The 20415-nt window shown below is 43.3% G+C and overlaps 1 protein-coding gene across 6 annotated transcripts in view; it reads right to left on the reverse strand.

The window, feature by feature from the left end:
- Positions 1-20415, reverse strand: part of GRAMD1A (GRAM domain containing 1A) — a 275350-nt gene that overhangs the window by 128046 nt on the left and 126889 nt on the right. For all 6 annotated transcript variants that reach the window (XM_033914365.1, XM_033914366.1, XM_033914364.1 and 3 more), the window contains one exon: positions 15339-15454. In XM_033914365.1, coding sequence (XP_033770256.1) covers positions 15339-15454 — 116 coding nt within the window. The remainder of the gene's footprint in view (positions 1-15338; positions 15455-20415) is intronic.

Genomic DNA, 20415 nt, shown 5'->3' on the forward strand with positions numbered 1-20415 from the left:
CTCAAGTATTCTATTGCTGAAATTAATTAACTTATAAAAACTTTTGCTACTATAAAAGAAATATAATATTCAATTAACTATTCATTTAATACTATATTTAATCACCCATTCACCAACCACTCAACCATACCCATTCATTCCTTTACTTTCCATTCACAATTACCCTGAAAATAAAAACTCCCACCCCAAATAACTACATACCCATTTGCCAACTACCATCCCTATCTAATCATTCATCCTTCAGATTACTAATTAGAGCATTATATATGTATAACCATTATCCCCCTTGTACAGCCTACATACACAGCCCAGGAGCTACCAATCTTTAACAAGCTAAAAAAAGAAAAGTGAAAACTGTGGCTATTAGAGATGAGAAAAGGTAAAATACATACTCATATTGGAGATGTTTTAAAAGACAATTTTTGGATTATTATAAAGCTTTATATTATTCTGAGCTTTCTTCAAATAAAGAAATTGAAGGAAGAGAATTTTTAAACTTAATTAATGGGCCAAAAATTCCCGAGTGTGTGAAAGAAAAACTTGAAGCGCCTATATCATGTACAGAACTCCAGTCAGCATTGAAGTCTCTCAAGACTGGATCCACCCCCAGGTAGTGATGGTTTCACAGTGGTTTTAAAATTTTTTCAAAATTTACTATTACCTCATCTCTTAAATTTATATAAGTCACAACTGACTAAGGGCTCCTTTTACTAAGCTGTGAACATAAGAACATAAGAATTGCCGCTGCTGGGTCAGACCAGTGGTCCATCATGCCCAGCAGTCCGCTCACGCGGTGGCCCTCTGGTCAAAGATCAGCACCCTAACCGAGACTAGCCCTACCAGCGCACATTCTTGTTCAGCAGGAACTTGTCTAACTTTGTCTTGAATCCCTAGAGGGTGTTTTTAGCACACGCTGAGCAGAGTTTTGGTTCTACCCTGCCCATAGCTGCACTGACATGAAGATAATTGTACAAATATTTCAGATAAAATATTGTTTTATTAAAATTCAACAGACAGTCCTGTTTCAAGGCATTCATTTGTACAATGGAGGAACATTACAAGTCAGAGGGTGTAAATGCAACATCCCTGACATAATGCCCTCAAAATTCTGTTCTGCTAGGTTCACTTAAATATACCTAATACATGACGACATTTTACTGCCTGCATCTAATTTGTCATGAATACTTGATACCATATAAGGTGCTTGTATGCATATTGGGGGAGTGTCCGTCCCCCTCACACAAAGATTCTTAAAAGTTACATTTTAATACTAGCTTATCTAATAAAGAAAAGGTACAGAAGAAACCAGGAAAAGTATTACAATATAATATACTTACAGAGGAAAAATTATCCATACACACAGCTTTAAATCATTTATCTTTAAGAGTCAAACTACTGCTCCCATGTTACTGAGTCATTTAAGAGCATGCACTGAAAATCCCATGTCTCAGTGAAAGAAAAGGGGAGTGGCCAATCTACTCCCACAAACCCATTTTCCTATATGCATCCTCCAGTACAATTGTTAGAGGCAATTATATTTCAATCTGAACCCTTAAATATGAAAGTCCCTATGTTATTAGTTTACTAAAATTTAATTCATCATTTTGTATATCCAATTAGCATTTCTAACTTTACCCTGCAAAAAAGGAGAGGGAACCCCCCTCCCCTGGAATGTAATCTCCGTAATAAGAAGAAAAGTCCATCTCTGTAGCAACCAGGTCAAAAGCCAAACCTTATCTGTTCTGCAGGTCTCTGGAGACCAGACTGGGCACACATTGAAACAATGGGACTTCATAAAACTAAGCTACAGCCTGTGTGTATCTTCTCTGGTCTTCAACAGAGCTATCAAATTCATTTCTAGTGTCCTAAGAGAATGCTGCTCTCTCCCAAGCAGTAGATGAGCCATACTAACTGGGAATGGCTCCGAGCTCCAAAAATTATTCTGCAGGCTGGCTAACAACTACCACAAGGGACTAGCTTGTCAGCTGTTGTCTCTGGTTCTCCACACAGAAAGAGCTGGACCCACAAACAGGGAAGCTCCAAGCATGAAAATCCAAAGAAATCAGAAAATAACTTGAAGAAAAATAAAGAAAAAGCAGAGAAGAATAGAAACACTCCTTCCAGCTCACGTGGAGAAGGGAAAAACTGTAGATAGCAGTAAAGCTCTCTGAAGTAGAAGGGTTAGAGAAAAAAAATTCAGAGTGGATTCCTTCTGCAGAGGCTTGTAGCCTGGGGGAGATAACCTGCTTGTCTAGAATGACACACCTGTTGCACAGGAACACTGCTTAGATAGAAAATAGTAATTTACATCTATATGTATCCAAATATGTGTATAAATGACTTGAATGCCGGTATTTATCAATGTTCCTGCCACCTCAAATCAGACAGCTCTTTATAAAACTACCTTCTTAATGTACAAATGACTGTACTTTTATGCTAGTGCTGCAAAATCTGCTGCTTGCACATGCAATTGCCATTAGTTACACATACAGTACTCCAGGTGATGCAACTTTTGTCAAATAAACACCTATTCTCCATGGCCTTCTATATAATTTACAGATCGCTCAGCATTCAATGAAACCTTTATAAAATTCACTGCAAATTTTAGACAACCCTTTTATAACTCAGATGAGGTTCTTACCTATGTTAATCTTCTTTCTTGTAAATCCACACTCTATTCCTACACAAGTGGATAATCAATCCCATCTCGCAAGATCTCTAATAGGAAGCACCATTTACATATTTCTGATCCTCCCCTCTTACTTCAGGACTGCCTTTTGACTTTCAGTTGGTACAAAAGCAGACAGTCATACCTGTATACGACAGAAAGGGGAGGGGTATGGGGATATTCCCCAAGAAACGTCTAATCTGATCATACCATAAAATAGCATAACAATCATGAACTATTAAAACAGGTTGCAGAAAACCTATAAACCATAAAATCACAACAACAAGGAGACACAGTCTGCACTTACAGGGTGAGGCACATTAGCTAAACACCCCCAAAGCAAAGTGTGCAATATTATCGAATGTAAATCTTCGAAGGGCTAGTCAAAAAACCAAAGGTCCATCTTACCAGTACTTTTGAGGCAGACAATTTGCGAATCAGCACTCCCAGGGCAGGTTCCAGGAATAGAGTTTGGATTTACAAGAAAGCAGTTACTTACTGTAACAGGTGTTATCCAGGGACAGCAGGCAGATATTATCAAATGTGGACGATGTCATTCACGTAGCCCCAGCGTTGAAAGTGTAGCCCCAACATTGAAAGTGTTGTATCATTTTTAAGTTGTTAGAAACTTTGCGACTACCTGCACTGTGCATGCGCGAGTTCCTTCTCGCCCAATGTAGGATCACAGTTCCTGGAGAATTCCTGGAGACTACACAAGATTGCTTCATGGAGCAGCTTGTTAGAGAACCGATGAGAGGAAATGCCACTCTGGATCTAATCCTAAATGGGCTAAGGGGACCTGCAAAGGAAGTGGAAGCAGTGGAACCGTTGGGAAACAGCAATCATAATATGATCAAGTTCAAGGTGGAGGTAGGAATACTGAAAGGAAAGAGAACCATAGCGACAATTTTTAACTTCAGGAAAGGAAACTACAAAGCAATGAGGGAAATGGTAAGGAAGAAACTTAGGAACACTTCCAAAAAATGACAAACGGTAGAACATGCCTGGTCATTTTTCAAGGACATGGTGAGCGAGGCACAAAATCTGTATATCCCCAGATTCAGAAAGGGGTGCAAAAAGAGTCGAACAAAAGACCCGGCGTGGATAACTAAAATAGTGAAGGAAGCGATAGGCAATAAGAAAAATTCATTCAGAAAATGGAAAAAGGACAAAACTGTGGGAAACTGGAAAGAGCACAGGAAGTATCAAAAAGAATGTCACCGTGTAGTTCAAAAAGCCAAGAGTATGAAGAGAGGCTAGCCAGAGAAGCACGAAATTTCAAACCGTTCTTTAGATCTGTTAAAGGGAAGCAGCCGGCTAGGGAGGAGGTGGGACCGCTGGATGACAGAGACAGGAAGGGAGTGGTGAAGGAGGAGAAAGAGGTCGCTGAAAGACTTAAAATGTTCTTCTCATCTGTATTTACAAACGAAGACACAACCAACATACCGGAATCTGAGCAATTCTTCAATGGAAATCAAGTAGAAAAATTAACATCCATGGAAGTGAGCCTTGAAGATGTATGCAGGCAGTTAGAAAAACTAAAAACTGACAAATCCCCAGGTCCGGACGGAATCCTTCCAAGGGTTCTGAAGGAACTAAAGGAGGAGATAGCGGAACTATTGCAGCAAATTTGCAACCTATCCCTGAAAACATGCATGATCCCGGAGAATTGGAAGATAGCCAATGTTACGCACATCTTTAAAAAGCGATCAAGAGGTGACCCGGGAAACTACAGACCGGTGAGTCTGACCACGGTTCCGGGGAAAATGGCGGAAGCACTGATAAAAGAAAACATCGATAAACATCTTGAAAGAAACGAACTTCTGATAACCAGTCAACATGGTTTCTGCAGGGGGAGATCATGCCTGACTAACTTATTGCCCTTCTTCGAGGGAATTAACAAACAGATGGACAGAGGAGACCCCATAGACATCCACATACCTAGATTTCCAGAAAGCCTTTGATAAGGTGCCTCATGAACGTCTAATCCGGAAACTGAAGAACCATGGGGTGGACGGAGATGTACATAGATGGATCAGAAACTGGTTAGCGGGTAGGAAACAGAGGGTAGGGGTGAAAGGCCACTACTCGGACTGGAGGAAGGTCACAAGTGGTGTTCCGCAGGGCTCGGTGCTTGAGCCGCTGCTATTTAATATATTCATAAATGATCTAGAAACAGGGATGAAGTGTGAGATAATAAAATTTGCGGATGACACCAAACTATTTAGTGGAGCTCGAACAAAGGAGGACTGCGAAGAATTGCAAAGGGACTTAAACAAACTAGGGGAATGGGCGACGAGATGGCAGATGAAGTTCAACGTTGAGAAGTGTAAAGTATTGCATGTGGGAAGCAGAAACCAGAGGTACAACTATACGATGGGAGGGATGTTATTGAATGAAAGTACCCAAGAAAGGGACTTGGGGGTAATGGTGGACATGACAATGAAGCCGACGGCACAGTGCGCAGCGGCTGCTAAGAGAGCGAATAGAATGCTAGGTATAATCAAGAAGGGTATTACAACCAGAACGAAAGAAGTTATCCTGCTGTTGTATCGGGCGATGGTGCATCCACATCTGGAGTACTGCGTCCAATATTGGTCGCCGTACCTTAAGAAGGATATGGCGTTACTCGAGAGGGTTCAAAGGAGAGCGACACGTCTGATAAAAGGGATGGAAAACCTTTCATACGCTGAGAGATTGGAGAAACTGGGTCTCTTTTCCCTGGAGAAGAGGAGACTTAGAGGGAATATGATAGAGACTTACAAGATCATGAAGGGCATAGAGAGAGTAGAGAGGGACAGATTCTTCAAACTTTCAAAAAATAAAAGAACAAGAGGGCATTCGGAAAAGTTGAAAGGAGACAGATTCAAAACAAATGCTAGGAAGTTCTTCTTTACCCAAAGTGTGGTGGACACCTGGAATGTGCTTCCAGAGGAAGTAATAGGGCAGAGTACGGTACTGGGGTTTAAGAAAGGATTGGACAATTTTCTGTTGGAAAAGGGGATAGAAGGGTATAGATAGAGGATTACTGCACAGGTCCTGGACCTGTTGGGCCGCCGCATGAGTGTGCTGCTGGGCACGATGGACTTTACGTCTGACCCAATGGAGGCATTGCTTATGTTCTTAAGTTCCTCAGTTCCGTAAATAAGCTAAGATGCCAACCAGGGGAGGAGAGTGGATTGTGAAAATATCTATCTGCTGTCCTTGGATAATACCCATTATGGTTAAGTAACTGTGCTTTATCCCAGGACAAGCAGGCAGCATATTCTCACATGTGGGACTCCCTAGCAGTGAAAGGTTTACTGTTGATTGGTCTATGAAAAGCTCTGATAGCAGTAAGATGGACTCTGACTAAAGAGGCTTTAAGACCCGAGTTGAAGTACATGATCCAATACTGAAGATAAAGAGGAGGATGAAGCATCATGATGATGAAAAGTACACCACGTAGAAAACCGTGCCCAGGTCTGCTGGTAGCATTGCTGTGTAGGTTTTCTGGATGCATCCAAATTGAATCAGACAGGATCGGAAAGATCAGTGTCAGCTGAGGTCATCCCTAAAGGTATCATGCTATCAGGTGCAAGGACTGTAGACTGGGATATAAAAGAGGTCCCTGACTCTGTGTGAGAAGAGATGGAAAGATCTGCAGGGGCAATGGTTCCTTGACATTGAGCTGAAGAAGAAGGGAGAACCATGGTTGTCTGGCCCACTGAGGGGCTATTAGTATCATGGTGGCCGACACTTGTTTGAGCTTGACAAGCGTCTTGAGAATGAGAGGAATCGATGGAAACTGTCTAATCCAAAAACCTCTTACTTATACAGAAAATATCAATTATAAGAGAGAAAAGAAGTCTCAGAAACCAACTCAGATATTAAATGGAATATACCTCCGAGACTCATCAGCTACCAATTTCTATCACTGACCTCTGAAAAACTCTCTATTTTTTATGCGATACTAATGTGGTAACTCAAAACTTAAAGTGCCTGATGCCAACAAACTTAATATTAAATATTCCACATTAGTATCACATAAAAAATAGAGAGTTTTTCAGAGGTCAATGATAAGTCTCGGAGGTATATTCCATTTAATATCTGAGCCGGTTTCTGAGACCTCTTTTATAATTGATATTTGCTGCATAAGTAAGAGGCTTTTGGATTAGGCAGTTTGTGTTTTTGCCTCTTATTCCATCCATTATTGAAGAGGAATCAATGGAAACACATAAAGGAATTTGTGTGTCCAATCTAGAAGAAAAGCATCCGCCTCCAGATGTTGCAGAGAGAATCATCTGGAACAGAATTGAGGCAGCTTGTGATTTTGGGGGGACGCAAACAGGTCTATCTGAGGAGTTCTCCAAAGAGAGAATATCTGTCTCAAAACTGCGTTGTTGAGCGTCCACTTGTGTGGTTGGAGAAATCTGCTGAGTTTGTCAGTGAAAGAATTTTTCTCTCCTTGAATATAGACCGCTTTGAGGAATATGTGGTGAGCAATAGCCCAGTTCCAAATCTTCTTGGCCTCTTGACAAAGAATGAGAGAACCTGTTCCTCCTTGTTTGTTTATGTAATACATTTGCCACTTGATTGTCCATACGTATTAGTAGGACTTGATTGGATATCTTGTGCTGAAAAGTTTTGAGAGCATTGTGAATGGCCCTGAATTCCAAGAGATTGATGTGACATTGCTGCTCTTGGGTGGACCAGTGACCCTGTGTGCGAAGGTCATCCAGATAAGCTCTCCAAGTGTATTTGGATGAGTCTGTAATCAGAACATTCTGATTTGGAGGGATTTGAAACAACAGCCCTTTGGAAATATTTGAGAAATTCATCCAGAACTGCAGAGATTGACGAAGTGAAGATGTGACTAAAATCTCTTGTGAGAGCGGATCGAGCGCTTGAGACCGTTGGGATGCTAGTGACTGTGGATGCCATGTGAACCAATAATACCATAATCTGCCTGACTGAGATGGACAGAAGGTGATAAACCTGGTTGCAAAGTTGAATCAAATTGTCTTTGTCCTTGCTGAGGTAAGAACACCCTGAGTTATATGGTGGTCGATCAGGACTCATTTGAATTGTAGAGTTTGAGAGGGTTGAAGTTGAGATTTTGGAAAATTGACTTCGAACCCCAACTGCTGAAGAAACTGGATTGATGACTGTGCTGCTGAGAGCACCCCTTGAGGAGAGGCATATTTTATTAGCCAGTCGAGTATACACGTCCATAGAGGGTGGGAGGGTGGTGGGGTTATATCATTATTTTAAATTGGGAAAAGTTATTGAAAGAATCTCTGTATTTGTGTTTTTCTTGATTAGTCATTGGGTGGGTGGGAGGGGAAAAAATGTTTGCTCATGTATGTATGTAAGATGAACATGCTTTTCTTGAATTATTATATGTATTTAACTACTTCTTTATTGGACTGTTGATAGTTGGAAAATCAATAAAGAACTTAAAAAAGAAAATTTTTAAACAAATCTCGAGAAATCATATATTTAGGAACAGGAAAATTTAGAACTCTTAAATGAAGACTTCTATTCTGATTCTCCAAGTTTTCTCAAAATCAAAGCTTTGTCGGACACCAGTTGCTTTAATAAATTTTCTGTTGCAATAGTTGACTTTTCATTTCTTGCAATCTCAGTCATATGTTTTTGAATTACCGTCTCTACATGGGCAAGTTTAGTAAGGTTTAGGAAAGTAGTCATAAATTTAGTACATACCAAGTGAAGATTTTCATTGGCAGACCAGAGTGAGTCCAGCATTACCACTGAATGTCTTTCAAGTGGCTTGAGTGCAGGTACTACAGCCCATTCTTGAACTAAGGCCCCAGTAAGAACTGGACCTTGGCTTTCTCTACACTCCCCACCACTTGCAATCATAAGTGCTCCACTCCTGTTGAGTCGCTATGCCACGACTGGCATCAAAGCTTTCTCTTCCGGGTTTGCTGAAGTCGCACTCCCATTCACACTTGGAAATATCTGATGACCTTTCATGAATGGCTGATATTCTACAACCTCTCCAGGAGCTAGGAGTGGGTTGGGTCCAGCTGGGCTCAACGAGAATTTGTCCGTAAGACTGGAAGGTGACAAATGTTACACTGATCTTCCAGAAAGGTTCAAGGGGAGATCCGGGAAACTACAGACCGGTGAGTCTGACCTCAATACTGGGAAAGATGATAGTGTTGCTGATAAAGGAACGCATCATTGATCACCTTGACGGACACGGGCTGATGAGGACCAGTCAGCACGGTTTTAGCAAAGGCAGATCGTGTTTGACGAACTTGCTGTACTTCTTTGAGGGAATAAACAGACAGAAAGACAAGGGCAACCCGGTCGACATTGTATATCTGGATTTTCATAAAGCGTTTGTCAAGGTTCCGCATGAACAACTACTTTGGAAAATTGTGAGCCATGGAATCGAGGGTGAAATACTCACGTGGATTAAAAACTGGCTGGATCATAGGAAACAGAGAGTGGGGGAAAATTGGCAATACTCGGACTAGAAGAGCGTCACCATAGGGTGCCGAAGGCTCGGTGCTTGGACCCGTGCTCTTCAACATCTTTATAAATGATCTAGACATTGGTATGACGAGTGAGGTGATTAAATTTAAGACAATACGAAGTTATTCAGAGTAGTGAAGATACAGGGGGATTGCGAAGATCTGCAACATGACATAATCAGGCTCGAGGAATGGGTATCAACATGGTAGATGAAGTTCAATGTGGATGAGTGTAAAGTGATGCATGTAGGTAACAAAAATCTCATGCATGAATACAAGATGTCCGGGGCGGTACTTGGAGAGACCTCCCAGGAAAGAGACGGGAGTTATGATCGACAAATCAATGAAGCCGTCTGCGCAATGTGCAGCAGCAGCGAAAAGGGCGAACAGAATGCTAGGAATGATAAAGAAGGGGATCACGAACAGATCGGAGAAGGTTATCATGCCGCTGTACCGGGCCATGGTGTGCCTTCACCTAGAGTACTGTGTCCAGCACTGGTCGCCTTACATGAAGAAGGATACGGTGCTACTCGAAAGGGTCCAGAGAAGAGTGACTAAGATGGTTAAGGGGCTGGAGGAGTTGCCATACAGTGAAAGATTAAATAAACTGGGCCTTTTCTCCCTCGAACAGAGGAGATTGAGAGGGGACATGATCGAAACATTCAAGATACTGAAGGGAATAGACTTAGTAGATAAGGACAGGTTGTTCACCCTCTCCAAGGTAGGGAGAACGAGAGGGCACTCTCTAAAATTGAACGTGGATAGATTCTGTACGAACATAAGGAAGTTCTTCTTCACTCAGAGTGGTAGAAAACTTGAACGCTCTTCCGGATTCTGTTGTAGGGGAAAACAATCTCCAGGGATTCAAGACAAAGTTAGGCAAGTTCCTGCTGAACCAGAACATATGCAGGTAGGGCTAGTCTCAGTTAGGGCGCTAGTCTTTGACCAAGGACCGCCGCGTGAGCGGACTGCTGGGCACGATGGATCACTGGTCTGACCCAACAGTGCCAATTCTTATGTTCTTATCCAAGCTGAGCTTTTCCCACGGCTCAGCAGCAGAAATGCCCCGATTCACTGGAGTGACTGTATATGATGTTATAACAATCTGTTGCGGAGATGAAGTTGTAGGTGCGGGTGGAGGGTAAACCCTCTACCTCCCTCTTCTTTTGGGCATCAAAAATTTATCTAGTTTTTTTACGAAGAAAAAAACAATCCCTCAAAGCAGGAGCCTTCACCTACATGTCCTGTTCAGTTGCCATCTTGTAGCTTCTAGTTTAACAAGCTGGTCTTGCCTAACTACCTAATATATTTGGTAAATATATTTGGTACAGTCTTTCTGTAGGAGATCTTGACTTCGGAGGAGTTCTCTGAGGAGGTGGTTCAAAAGGGATGTCATAAGCCTCAGTTGCAGAACCAAACAAGTCACCCTCTAAATCAGACTGTAAATCAGTCATAAAGAAGCTTTAGAGAAGGTAAGTGTCGAGAAGATTTACATTTTCTACAACTTCGGTACTGATCTGAGAAAGATGAGGAGGTTCGGTGTGAAGCTCTTTTCCGCTTTGATGAGCATGATGTGGATCAATGCTTCCTGAACATGGCACGTTGAGTAGAAGAATGTTGATGTCTGGACAAAGTGGATCAATGCACTGATGGAGAACTGGATCGATGCACCAATGGAGAACTAGATCTTCGATGTGATGATCAACTTCGAAAAGTAGAACATCATGTTGAGGATTGATGATGACTCGAAGATCCATGTCGATGTGCTACAGGAGAGCTGTCTGCAGTACCGTGGGGCCTCGTAACAATATGCTCAGATTGGGCCGGTACCGAGGGAGTCAATGTAAATGTTGTTGCGTACAGTTTGAACATATCACCAAGCTCCCTCCGAAAGAACTCATTGAGTTTCTCCCTAAAAGAAAACACCAATACTGTTGGCTTATCTGCCGGTACCTTTGTTGCAGCGGCTTGCCTCGGAGAGGGTGATCTTGATGAGTATGCACACGTTGAGGGAGAGACAAGCCTCTAGAATGAACGTCACTGTTTGGTCTGCATCAAGGGACTCAATGCTGTTGCAACATGTGACGATGTCGATGCAGGAGTCTTTGATAAAGATGGCTGCGATGTCTTGTCAGTGTACATGACTGCACCAAACAATTTCTCCTGCTGAAGCCGACGACTTTTGATGAAGCACTTCTATAAGGTGGAATACTGGGCGCAAGACTCCACCTGGTGTTCAGGCCCGAGACACTGTAGGCACCAACTATGAGGTTGGGTGAGGGAAATATGCTTTTGACACCTACAGGACTTTTTAAACCCCATTAACATCCACTCCTCCAGGATCTGTGGAGTGTCAGCCAGGGGCCTGGTGTCATAACTGCTTCTTTGGAGTGGAAGTAAGGCAGACTCTTGAGTTTGCAGACACCTAGCTCTACCTGTTTGGTTGTCTGATAAGATCACTGACCCGAGGGACCCCCAGAGTATTGAGATATTGCCTGAATGAAAATTAGAACGCCCCTGTTCCCTAGAGGTCCGGGGCCTGCTGTCTGGCATGGACTTAGGTTTATGGTCCTGCACACTAGCCATAAGATTGTCCAGACCCTTACTGAACAGTAATTGCCCCTTAAAAGGCAGCTTATTGAGGGTTGCCTTAGATGATGAATCACTGGACCACTGCCAGATTCACAACATCCAGCGTGTGGAAATAGAGTACGCCAATAGCTTGCTCACCACTCTGAAGAGGTCATACAAGGCATCAGCCACATAGTCCATGCCAGAAACCAAAAAGGAAAGATCCTGAAGCACTATAGTGTCAGGATAATGGTGCAGCTTGGAGTGACAGGCTCTAGCAGCAAAGGATGCCATTGCGGCCAATTTCAATCCTAAGGCCGCAAAATCAAAAAGCCTTTTTAGCACAAAATCAATCCTGTGGTCTTGAGTGTCCTTCAACACTATACTGCCCTCACTGGGGAGAGAAGAAGTAGCTTGATGGCATGCGATACCAAGGAATCCACTTTTGGAGAAACAAAATACTGATTAAAGGCTTATACAATTGGATAGAGCTTGGGCATGGCCTTGGCAACTCTGAGAAGACCCTTCGGTGCCTCCCACTGATATGTAAGCATTTTCATAAAGTCTGGATGGTCAGGAAAGGAGGAAAACTGTGGCTTCGTGCTACTCATGAGAGAGCAGTATGCTGTCAAAGACTGGCTAGCCTCCAATTTTAACTCCAAAAGGGATTTTGAAATAATCCCTACTAATGCAGAAGGTTTAAATAGTCTCCGCACTGTGGGGGTCCTCACCAAGATCAGCAGCATCTCCCAAATCTGGATCCTGAAGATCCGTGACTGCAGCCAAATCCTCCAGTGTGGAGGTGAATAATCAAAGGAACAGTCACATCATCTGGATCATCTGTTGGTGGATTGTTCCTCGACTGTGCAAGGTTCCTCTGCTGGGGACCCGCGTCCTTGGAAGGAGGAACCCCCAACACCAACAAGACACCATTGTAGGTGGATTTGGCAAATTTTTCTTGGCTAAATAAGCCTGGAAGAGCATGTTAATAAACTCCAGGGAGGAACCTTGATCCTGAGAGACCTCCTGCAAGTCCTTCTTGGAGCTTTTGGAGTATTTGCAGGTCTTAGACATAGAATCGCGGCTAGGGATGCACTTGCATTGCCCCCGGGCTTATTTTCGTCTTTTTGGACTGGCCTTAGTTGGACTGCACAGTAGACCCCCTGAAAGGGCAGAAGGGGCTATTGCTGATGGCACTTCCTCCCTGTCAAGCACCGCACGGTACGTGGAACACAGATGCACGCCTGTCAGCCATCTGCTGCAAATAGGGCATGAATCTGAAGTATCATGCCCTGAGCACATCTGATGTGTTTTCTTGCATAAATGAAGTTGTAGAGGCAGAAAAAAGCTTTTAATTCAGATTGGGAAAATTCAAGATGGCCATTGCAGGAGTAATATTACTAATAAAACTGTCCGGAAAAACCACAATGACCTCCGAAACATGGCGATTTTAGGATTTTAAGGGGGGGGACCTAGGACCCCCCAAAATCGGTCTCACATAGTGTCAGACTGTTACTCACTCTGCCATACTATGTGCTGGGAGCTGCAAGATGGAAGCTGAATTGGGGAATCCTCTGCCTCAACAAGCCTTGGAACCTGGCCTGCCAGACTTCTGACTTCTTCTTGGGCCCAACACTCTGGTTAGAGACTTCCACCTCACCTGGAAAAGCTGTGCACATGAACAGGTGGAGGAATGCAGTCGGCCCCATTCTTGGATACACCGCCATGGAGCCATGCAGCCTGTGCTCAAATCTACTAGCAGACAAACTATCAGGGGGAAATTTCTGTTTTGGTGAGGACATGAAGAAGCTAGTTAAGGACATGGGGGAAGCTCATCTTTTCTGGCTTCCCAAATTGTATCAGAAGAGCACCCAGCAGACCCCTTCAGCCAAGATTTGCTCACAGGGCAGGGGGATACTTCCATTTGGACAGGCATTGGTATGAGTCAGCTCTAGGTCCTAGCAGATTCCTCAAGCCAGGCCCCTTTTGTGATCCCAAAAGAGCTGCAGACCCATGTTTCAGAACGTCCTAATAAAGGTGTGCCTCAATAGCCTGAATACGGGCAGACTGTTCCTTTTCAGCCATGAGGGGTTCGCAAGAGTACCTGATGCTTTCATGATTTCATCTTTGAGGGAGCAGTAGAACCAATATTGGTTTATCTCAAAAATGATATAGCAGAAATAGTAAAGGTTCAAAGAAGAGTGACCAAGATGATAAAGGGGATGGAACTCCTCTTGTTTGAAGAAAGCCTAAAACAGTTAAGGCTCTTCAGCTTGGAAAAGAGATGGCTGATGGAAGATATGATTGAAGTATACAAAATCCTGAGTGGTGTAGAATGGGTACAAGTGGATTGATTTTTTATTCTGTCAAAAATTACAAAGACTAGGGGACAATCAATGAAGTTACAGGGAAATACTTTTAAAACCAATAGGAAGAAATATTTTTTCAATTAGAGAATAGTTAAGCTCTGGAATGTGTTGCCAGAGGTTGTGATAAGAGCGGATAATGTAGCTGGTTTTAAGAAAGGTTTGGACAATTTCCTTGAGGAAAAGCCCATAGTCTGTTATTGAGACAGACATGGGGAAAGTCACTGCTTGCCCTGGATCACTAGCATAGAATGTTGCTACTATTTGGATTTTTGCCAGGTACTAGTGACCTGGATTGGCCACCATCATGACTGATGGGCTACTGGGCTAGATGGGCCATTGGTCTGACTCAGTAAAGCGTTCTTATGTTCTTATGAACCTGGGGTGAGTAATGTTTCCAAGGGAACGGTCCCTGAGCCCCAATCCATGAATGCAGGTTGTCCAGGTGGGAGCACTGTAGAGCAGTCAACCCTCTGGAAACAGACTTTTCCAGTAAAGTCTGTGATCTCCCACAGCCAGAGCTGTCTCTGCGGGGAACTTCTGCAGCACGAACAAGCAAAGCTGCAAAAATACTGGTAAAAGAAAAAAAATAAACGAGCAGAAAAGACTAGCTCCTACTGTCTTGCTTATAGGAAGACAACTGGAAGTCAGAGAGCAGTCCTGAGATAAGAGGGAAGGATCAAAAATATGTAAATGAAGCTTCCTACAAGAGATGGGACTGCCCAGGAATAGAATGAGACTATACAAGAAACCAATTTGGGTTTTATGTGTTCTCAGTGCTTACATTTATGCATGTATTTCCCTGAAGAATTTTATAACTGCCTGCTTGAGCACATAAAATGTTACATAACACAAGAAAAAGAGGTGAGCTAGAAATACTGTAAGCCCAAAACATGATGTAACAAGCTGAAGAAAAAGAGGCACATTTGAACATTATGACTACTGGTCTGAAGAGAGTGGGGCAACAGGAAGCAGCTTCCCAGCTGTCTGATACCTCCACCCCCATGTTGGTTTCCTTATTGCATCCTTCAGGAAGGCCAGCATATTCCTAGCCCTCTTCTTCTCTCCTAACCCAGTTGGAGTTCATACCAAATATTGTTTTATACGATGCCCACACTAGTAGCATAGTTCTGTCCTGTCTCGAGAGTATGTGGAGGATAAGGAGGAGCTTCCATGCTGGTTTCTCTCTTTGGAAGGATCTATGCCCAACTGGAGGGTATGAAGTTGGTGCCCTGCCCCATTACTCACCCTAAGCCGTTGAACTGAATGCCAGGAGAAACATAATCCTCATCCTCACTGGTGAGTCCCAACTCTGAACCATAACACTGGTGTACAATATGCCAGAGTTCCTGTGGAGACAATGTCTGAAGGGAAAGCAAGGGGAAAAAGAGATTAGGTTCTTACCTTGCTAATATTTTTTCTAGTAGATAGATGTGTCATTCTGGACAGTAGGGTATTCTACCCACACTCGAAAGGCATGAAGAAGGAATCCATTCCAGGTTTTCAACTCCTCCACCTCAAGGACTTTGCTATCCCCTTCATTTTGTACCAAAGCAGGTGATAACCCTATATAAGAACACATGCAAAGGAGAGCTATGGAGAGACTCCCCAACTAGAAATCTGTTCTGCTCTGAAAGTATAACAAACATGTTAAACATTATAATTGAATAGAAACATTGAAATAACCATACCAATCAGAAACATTTATGAAGCTCAAACATTCCACCAATGTGTTATAGCAATAAATTATTCTTCATATCCTTAAGGTCTGACTAACATAAAAATTTCAGTTTTGACTCGAACTTCCTGATTGAAACAGAAGACAGGCAAAAAAATACTGACTGAAAGGGGCTCCAAAAAGACAAACCTATCTACTAGAAAAGGCATTAGCAAGGTAAGAACCTGTGTCATTCTGGACAGTAGGGAGGTACAAAAGCAGTCCCAGAAATCTAGGGCAGGACCTTTGCACCTGCTTGTAACACTGAGAATCCAAAGATGTCTTCCTATGCTGCCACGTCCACTTTAGAGAACTTGGTGAACATGTGCAGAATGGACCAGGTCACTACAAATCTCCCTGGGCTAAATTGCTCGAGCTTCCACCCACGAAGACTAGCAATTGTTTGTCACAGGCAATATATGCTGATGAGATGGCCATCTGTATCCATCTTGAAATGGTATCCTTAGATGTTGGTCTACCGCCTCTAGCCTGATTGGTGAGCACAAATAGATGGTTGGAACTCTTTGATGACCTCTAGATAATGTAGGAGGACTCGCCTCATATCCAGCTTTCTTAGAATCTGATCCTTTTTCTTTGACCCTGTGGTCTGGAATGCTGGCAATCTTACCTCTTGATCGATATAAAATGCCGAAATGACCTTCGGCAAAAAGGACGGGACCATATGGCTCCCTGAACAAGGCCTGCAGCTCCGAGACTTGTCTCACTGACATAATAGTCATGAGGAAAACGGTCTTGACAGTAAGATCCAACAAGGAAGCCTCTTGAATAGACTCATAAGGAGCCTGACTGAGGCCATGAAAACCACATTAAGATTCCATGATGGTAATGGTTATTTTACCGGTGATGTGAGCCTTAGTGGCCCCTTTAGGAATCTGGTTACATTTGGATGAGAAGCCAGGGGAGCTTTGTATCCATGGGCTCTGAAGCAAGAAAGGCCCGCCACTTAGACCCTGAGGGATGCCACTGCAAGGCCATTGTTGAGACCTGCTTGGAGGAAATCTAGCACCACCGCTAACAGAGAACTAAATGGTTCTACCTTTTAATTCATGCACCAGTGTTGAAACGTCTCCCGTGCATTAGTGTAAGTGGAGACAGTTAAAGGTTTCTTAGCTCTGAGGAGAGTAGCAATGTTTACCTCTGAGTATCTTGCGCTCTAACACCGCATGCTCAAGAGCCATGTCGTATGACTAAAGTGATCTGGATCTTCTATGATCACTGGGCCCTGAGATAGAAGATTGGGTTGTACCTACAGTGTGAAACCCTGGTCCCTCTGAAGATGCATTAGGTCCACATTAATACAGCCTACATGGCCAATCTTGTGCTATGAATACCACTTTCCCTGGGGGGTTTGCTATTCTGTGACATATTCGCCCTATCATGGTCTATGAAGGAAACATGTACAAGATCTGGCCATGGCTGGACTAGGACATCTACACCCTTGCTTCCCGGCTTGAATCTTCGACTGAAAAATTGGTCCATATCTTGTTCTTCACTGTAAAAATCAGATCGAAAACTGACTGACCCTATCAAAGAACGATGGATTAGAACGCTGCTACAGATAATATCCATTTTCCCAGGAATAAGGTCTACCAGCTGAGGCAAATGGCCTGGCCATTGTCTACTCGCACTTCATGAACCACGGAGATCGCCTGTAGGTGTAGCTCTGCCCACCAGAACAATAAGTGGGCTTCCAAGCTCAGCTAGGCACCCTTGGTGCCTCCTTGGTGATTGACATATGCCACCATTGTAGCAGTGGCCGAAAAGACTCAGACAGCCTGTCCTTCTAGACTCTTTTCCAGCTTTTGTAACGCCTATTGAATGGCCCGAAGCTCTAATCTGTTGATGGACTATTTTCTCTGAGTCCAAAACAAAGCTACTTGGCTTGGCCCAAAATTAGATCAGCTACCTTTGCTCATTTCATTGCCTTCTGGATCCTCACTGCAGATTGAATTCTCAAAGTTTTGAGTGTCATTAGAGACTCAATACTTTCATTTAACAACCATCTTAACTCTCTGGTAAAAAAAAAAAATGTTTTTTTTAGTCTCCGCATGTTGAGAAAAGTAAGATTCTGTTTCCATCACCAACATTTTGCTGTCCTTGTACAATAAATCATTCTTTCAAGGTTGGATTATTATAATTCTATCTATTTAAGTCTAACCAAGAAAAGTCTTCAAAGACTTCAGCAGATCCAGAATACTGCAGCTAGGTTGATCTTTGCAAAAAGCAAATTTGATCATGTTTCCCTGCTTTTGTTAAAACTTCACTGGCTCCCAATATCTAGGGTTCACTTTAAATATGCCTAACATTTAAGATCTTGCATGGCACTCTTCCTCCTTTAATTCCACTATCTTGGAACTCTGTGAGACCTGATGTTACCAGATCTATTCAAAAGCTTAAATTATCTTTCCCCTCACTAAAAGGCGTTATCTATGCTGATGTCTGAGTGGGGGCCCATCTGGGAAGTAGCGATCATCATACGGTTTGGTTCGATATAACGGCCAAAGTGGAGGATGGCAACACAAAACTCAAAGTCCTGGATATCAGACTTTAGTAGCATGGGAGAGTAACTGAAGAAAGAGCTGATGGGATGGGAAACATAAGAGAAATGGAAAAACAGTGGTCCAAGTTGAAAGGTGCAATAAAAAGAGCTACTGACCTTTACGTGAAGAAAATAATAAAAATAAGAGAAAAAGGAAACCAATATGGTACTCCAAACTAATGGCAGAAAAAATAAAGGCAAAAGAATTGGTGTTCGTGGAATATAAGAACATAAGAAGTTGCCTCCACTGGGTCAGACCGAGGTCCATCTCGCCCAGCGGTCCGCTCCCGCGGCGGCCCATCAGGTCTGCGACCTGTGAAGTGGTTTCTGCCTACTTCTATAACCTACCTCAAGTTATATCTGTACCCCTCTATCCCCTTATCCTTCAGGAACCTATCCAAACCCTCCTTGAACCCCTGTACAGAGTTCTGGCCTATCACATTCTCCGGAAGCGCGTTCCATGTGTCCACCACCCTCTGGGTAAAAAAGAACTTCCTAGCATTTGTTCTAAACCTGTCCCCTTTCAATTTCTCCGAGTGACCCCTAGTGCTTGTGGCTCCCCACAGTTTGAAGAATCTGTCCTTATTCACTTTCTCTATGCCCTTAAGGATTTTGAAGGTTTCTATCATGTCCCCTCTAAGTCTCCTCTTCTCCAGGGAGAACAGCCCCAGCATTTTTAACCTGTCAGCGTATGAAAAATTTTCCATACCTTTTATCAGTTTAGTCGCCCTCCTCTGCACTCCCTCGAGTATCGCCATGTCCTTCTTGAGGTACGGCGACCAGTATTGAACACAGTACTCCAGGTGCGGGCGCACCATTGCACGATACAGCGGCATGATGACTTCCTTCTTCCTGGTTGTAATACCCTTTTTGATGATGCCCTGCATTCTGTTTGCTTTCTTTGAGGCTGTCGCACATTGCGCCGATGGTTTCAGTGATGTGTCGACCATAACCCCAGGTCCCTTTCAAGGTTACTCACCCCTAGCAGTGTTCCCCCCATTTTGTAGCTGAACATCGGGTTCTTTTTCCCTACATGCATGACCTTGCATTTCTCTACGTTAAAACTCATTTGCTACTTTTTTGCCCAGTCTTCCAGTTTCGTTAGGTCCCTTTGCAGGTCTTCACAGTCTTCCGTGTTTCTAACCCTGCTGCAGAGTTTGGTGTCATCAGCAAATTTGATAACCTCACATTTTGTCCCTGCCTCCAGATCGTTAATAAATATGTTGAACAGTAGAGGTCCCAGCACCGACCCCTGTGGAACTCCGCTCGTGACCCATTGCCAGTCTGAGTATTGGCCTTTTACTCCAACCCTCTGTTTCCTGCCTGCCAACCAGTGTTTGATCCATCGGTAGATATCCCCTTGCACCCCGTGGTACCACAGCTTTTTAAGTAGCCGTTCGTGAGGTACCTTGTCGAAGGCTTTTTGGAAGTCAAGGTAAATGATGTCTATGGATTCCCCCTTATCCATCTGGCTGTTTATTCCCTCAAAGAAGTACAGCAAGTTCGTGAGGCACGACCTTCCCTTGCAGAAGCCATGCTGGCTCGCCTTCAGTTGTCCATTGTTTTCTATGTGTTCGCAGATTGTGTCCTTTACCATTGCTTCCATCATCTTCCCTGGAACTGAGGTCAAGCTTACAGGCCTGTAGTTTCCCGGGTCACCCCTTGATCCCTTCTTAAAGATGGGCGTGACATTCGCTATTTTCCAGTCCTCTGGGATCTCCCTTGTTTTTAGGGAGAGGTTACATATTTGGCGAAGTGTCTCTGCTATTTCGTTTCTCAGTTCTTTTAGTACCCTTGGGTGGATGCCGTCCGGGCCTGGTGATTTGTCGCTCTTTAGTCTGTCTATCTGTCTGAGGACATCCTCTTTGCTTACCTCTAGTTGTACCAGCCTTTCATCGTGTTCTCCGTTTATAATCACCTCGGGTTCCGGAATATTGGATGTGTCCTCTCTGGTGAAGACTGACGAGAAGAATTTGTTTAACCTGTCAGCTATCTCTTTTTCCTCCTTTATCGCTCCTTTCCTGTCTCCGTCGTCCAGTGGTCCCACT

The sequence above is a fragment of the Geotrypetes seraphini genome, chromosome 11, assembly GCF_902459505.1.
Source record: "Geotrypetes seraphini chromosome 11, aGeoSer1.1, whole genome shotgun sequence".
Classification (NCBI taxonomy): Eukaryota; Metazoa; Chordata; class Amphibia; order Gymnophiona; family Dermophiidae; genus Geotrypetes; species Geotrypetes seraphini.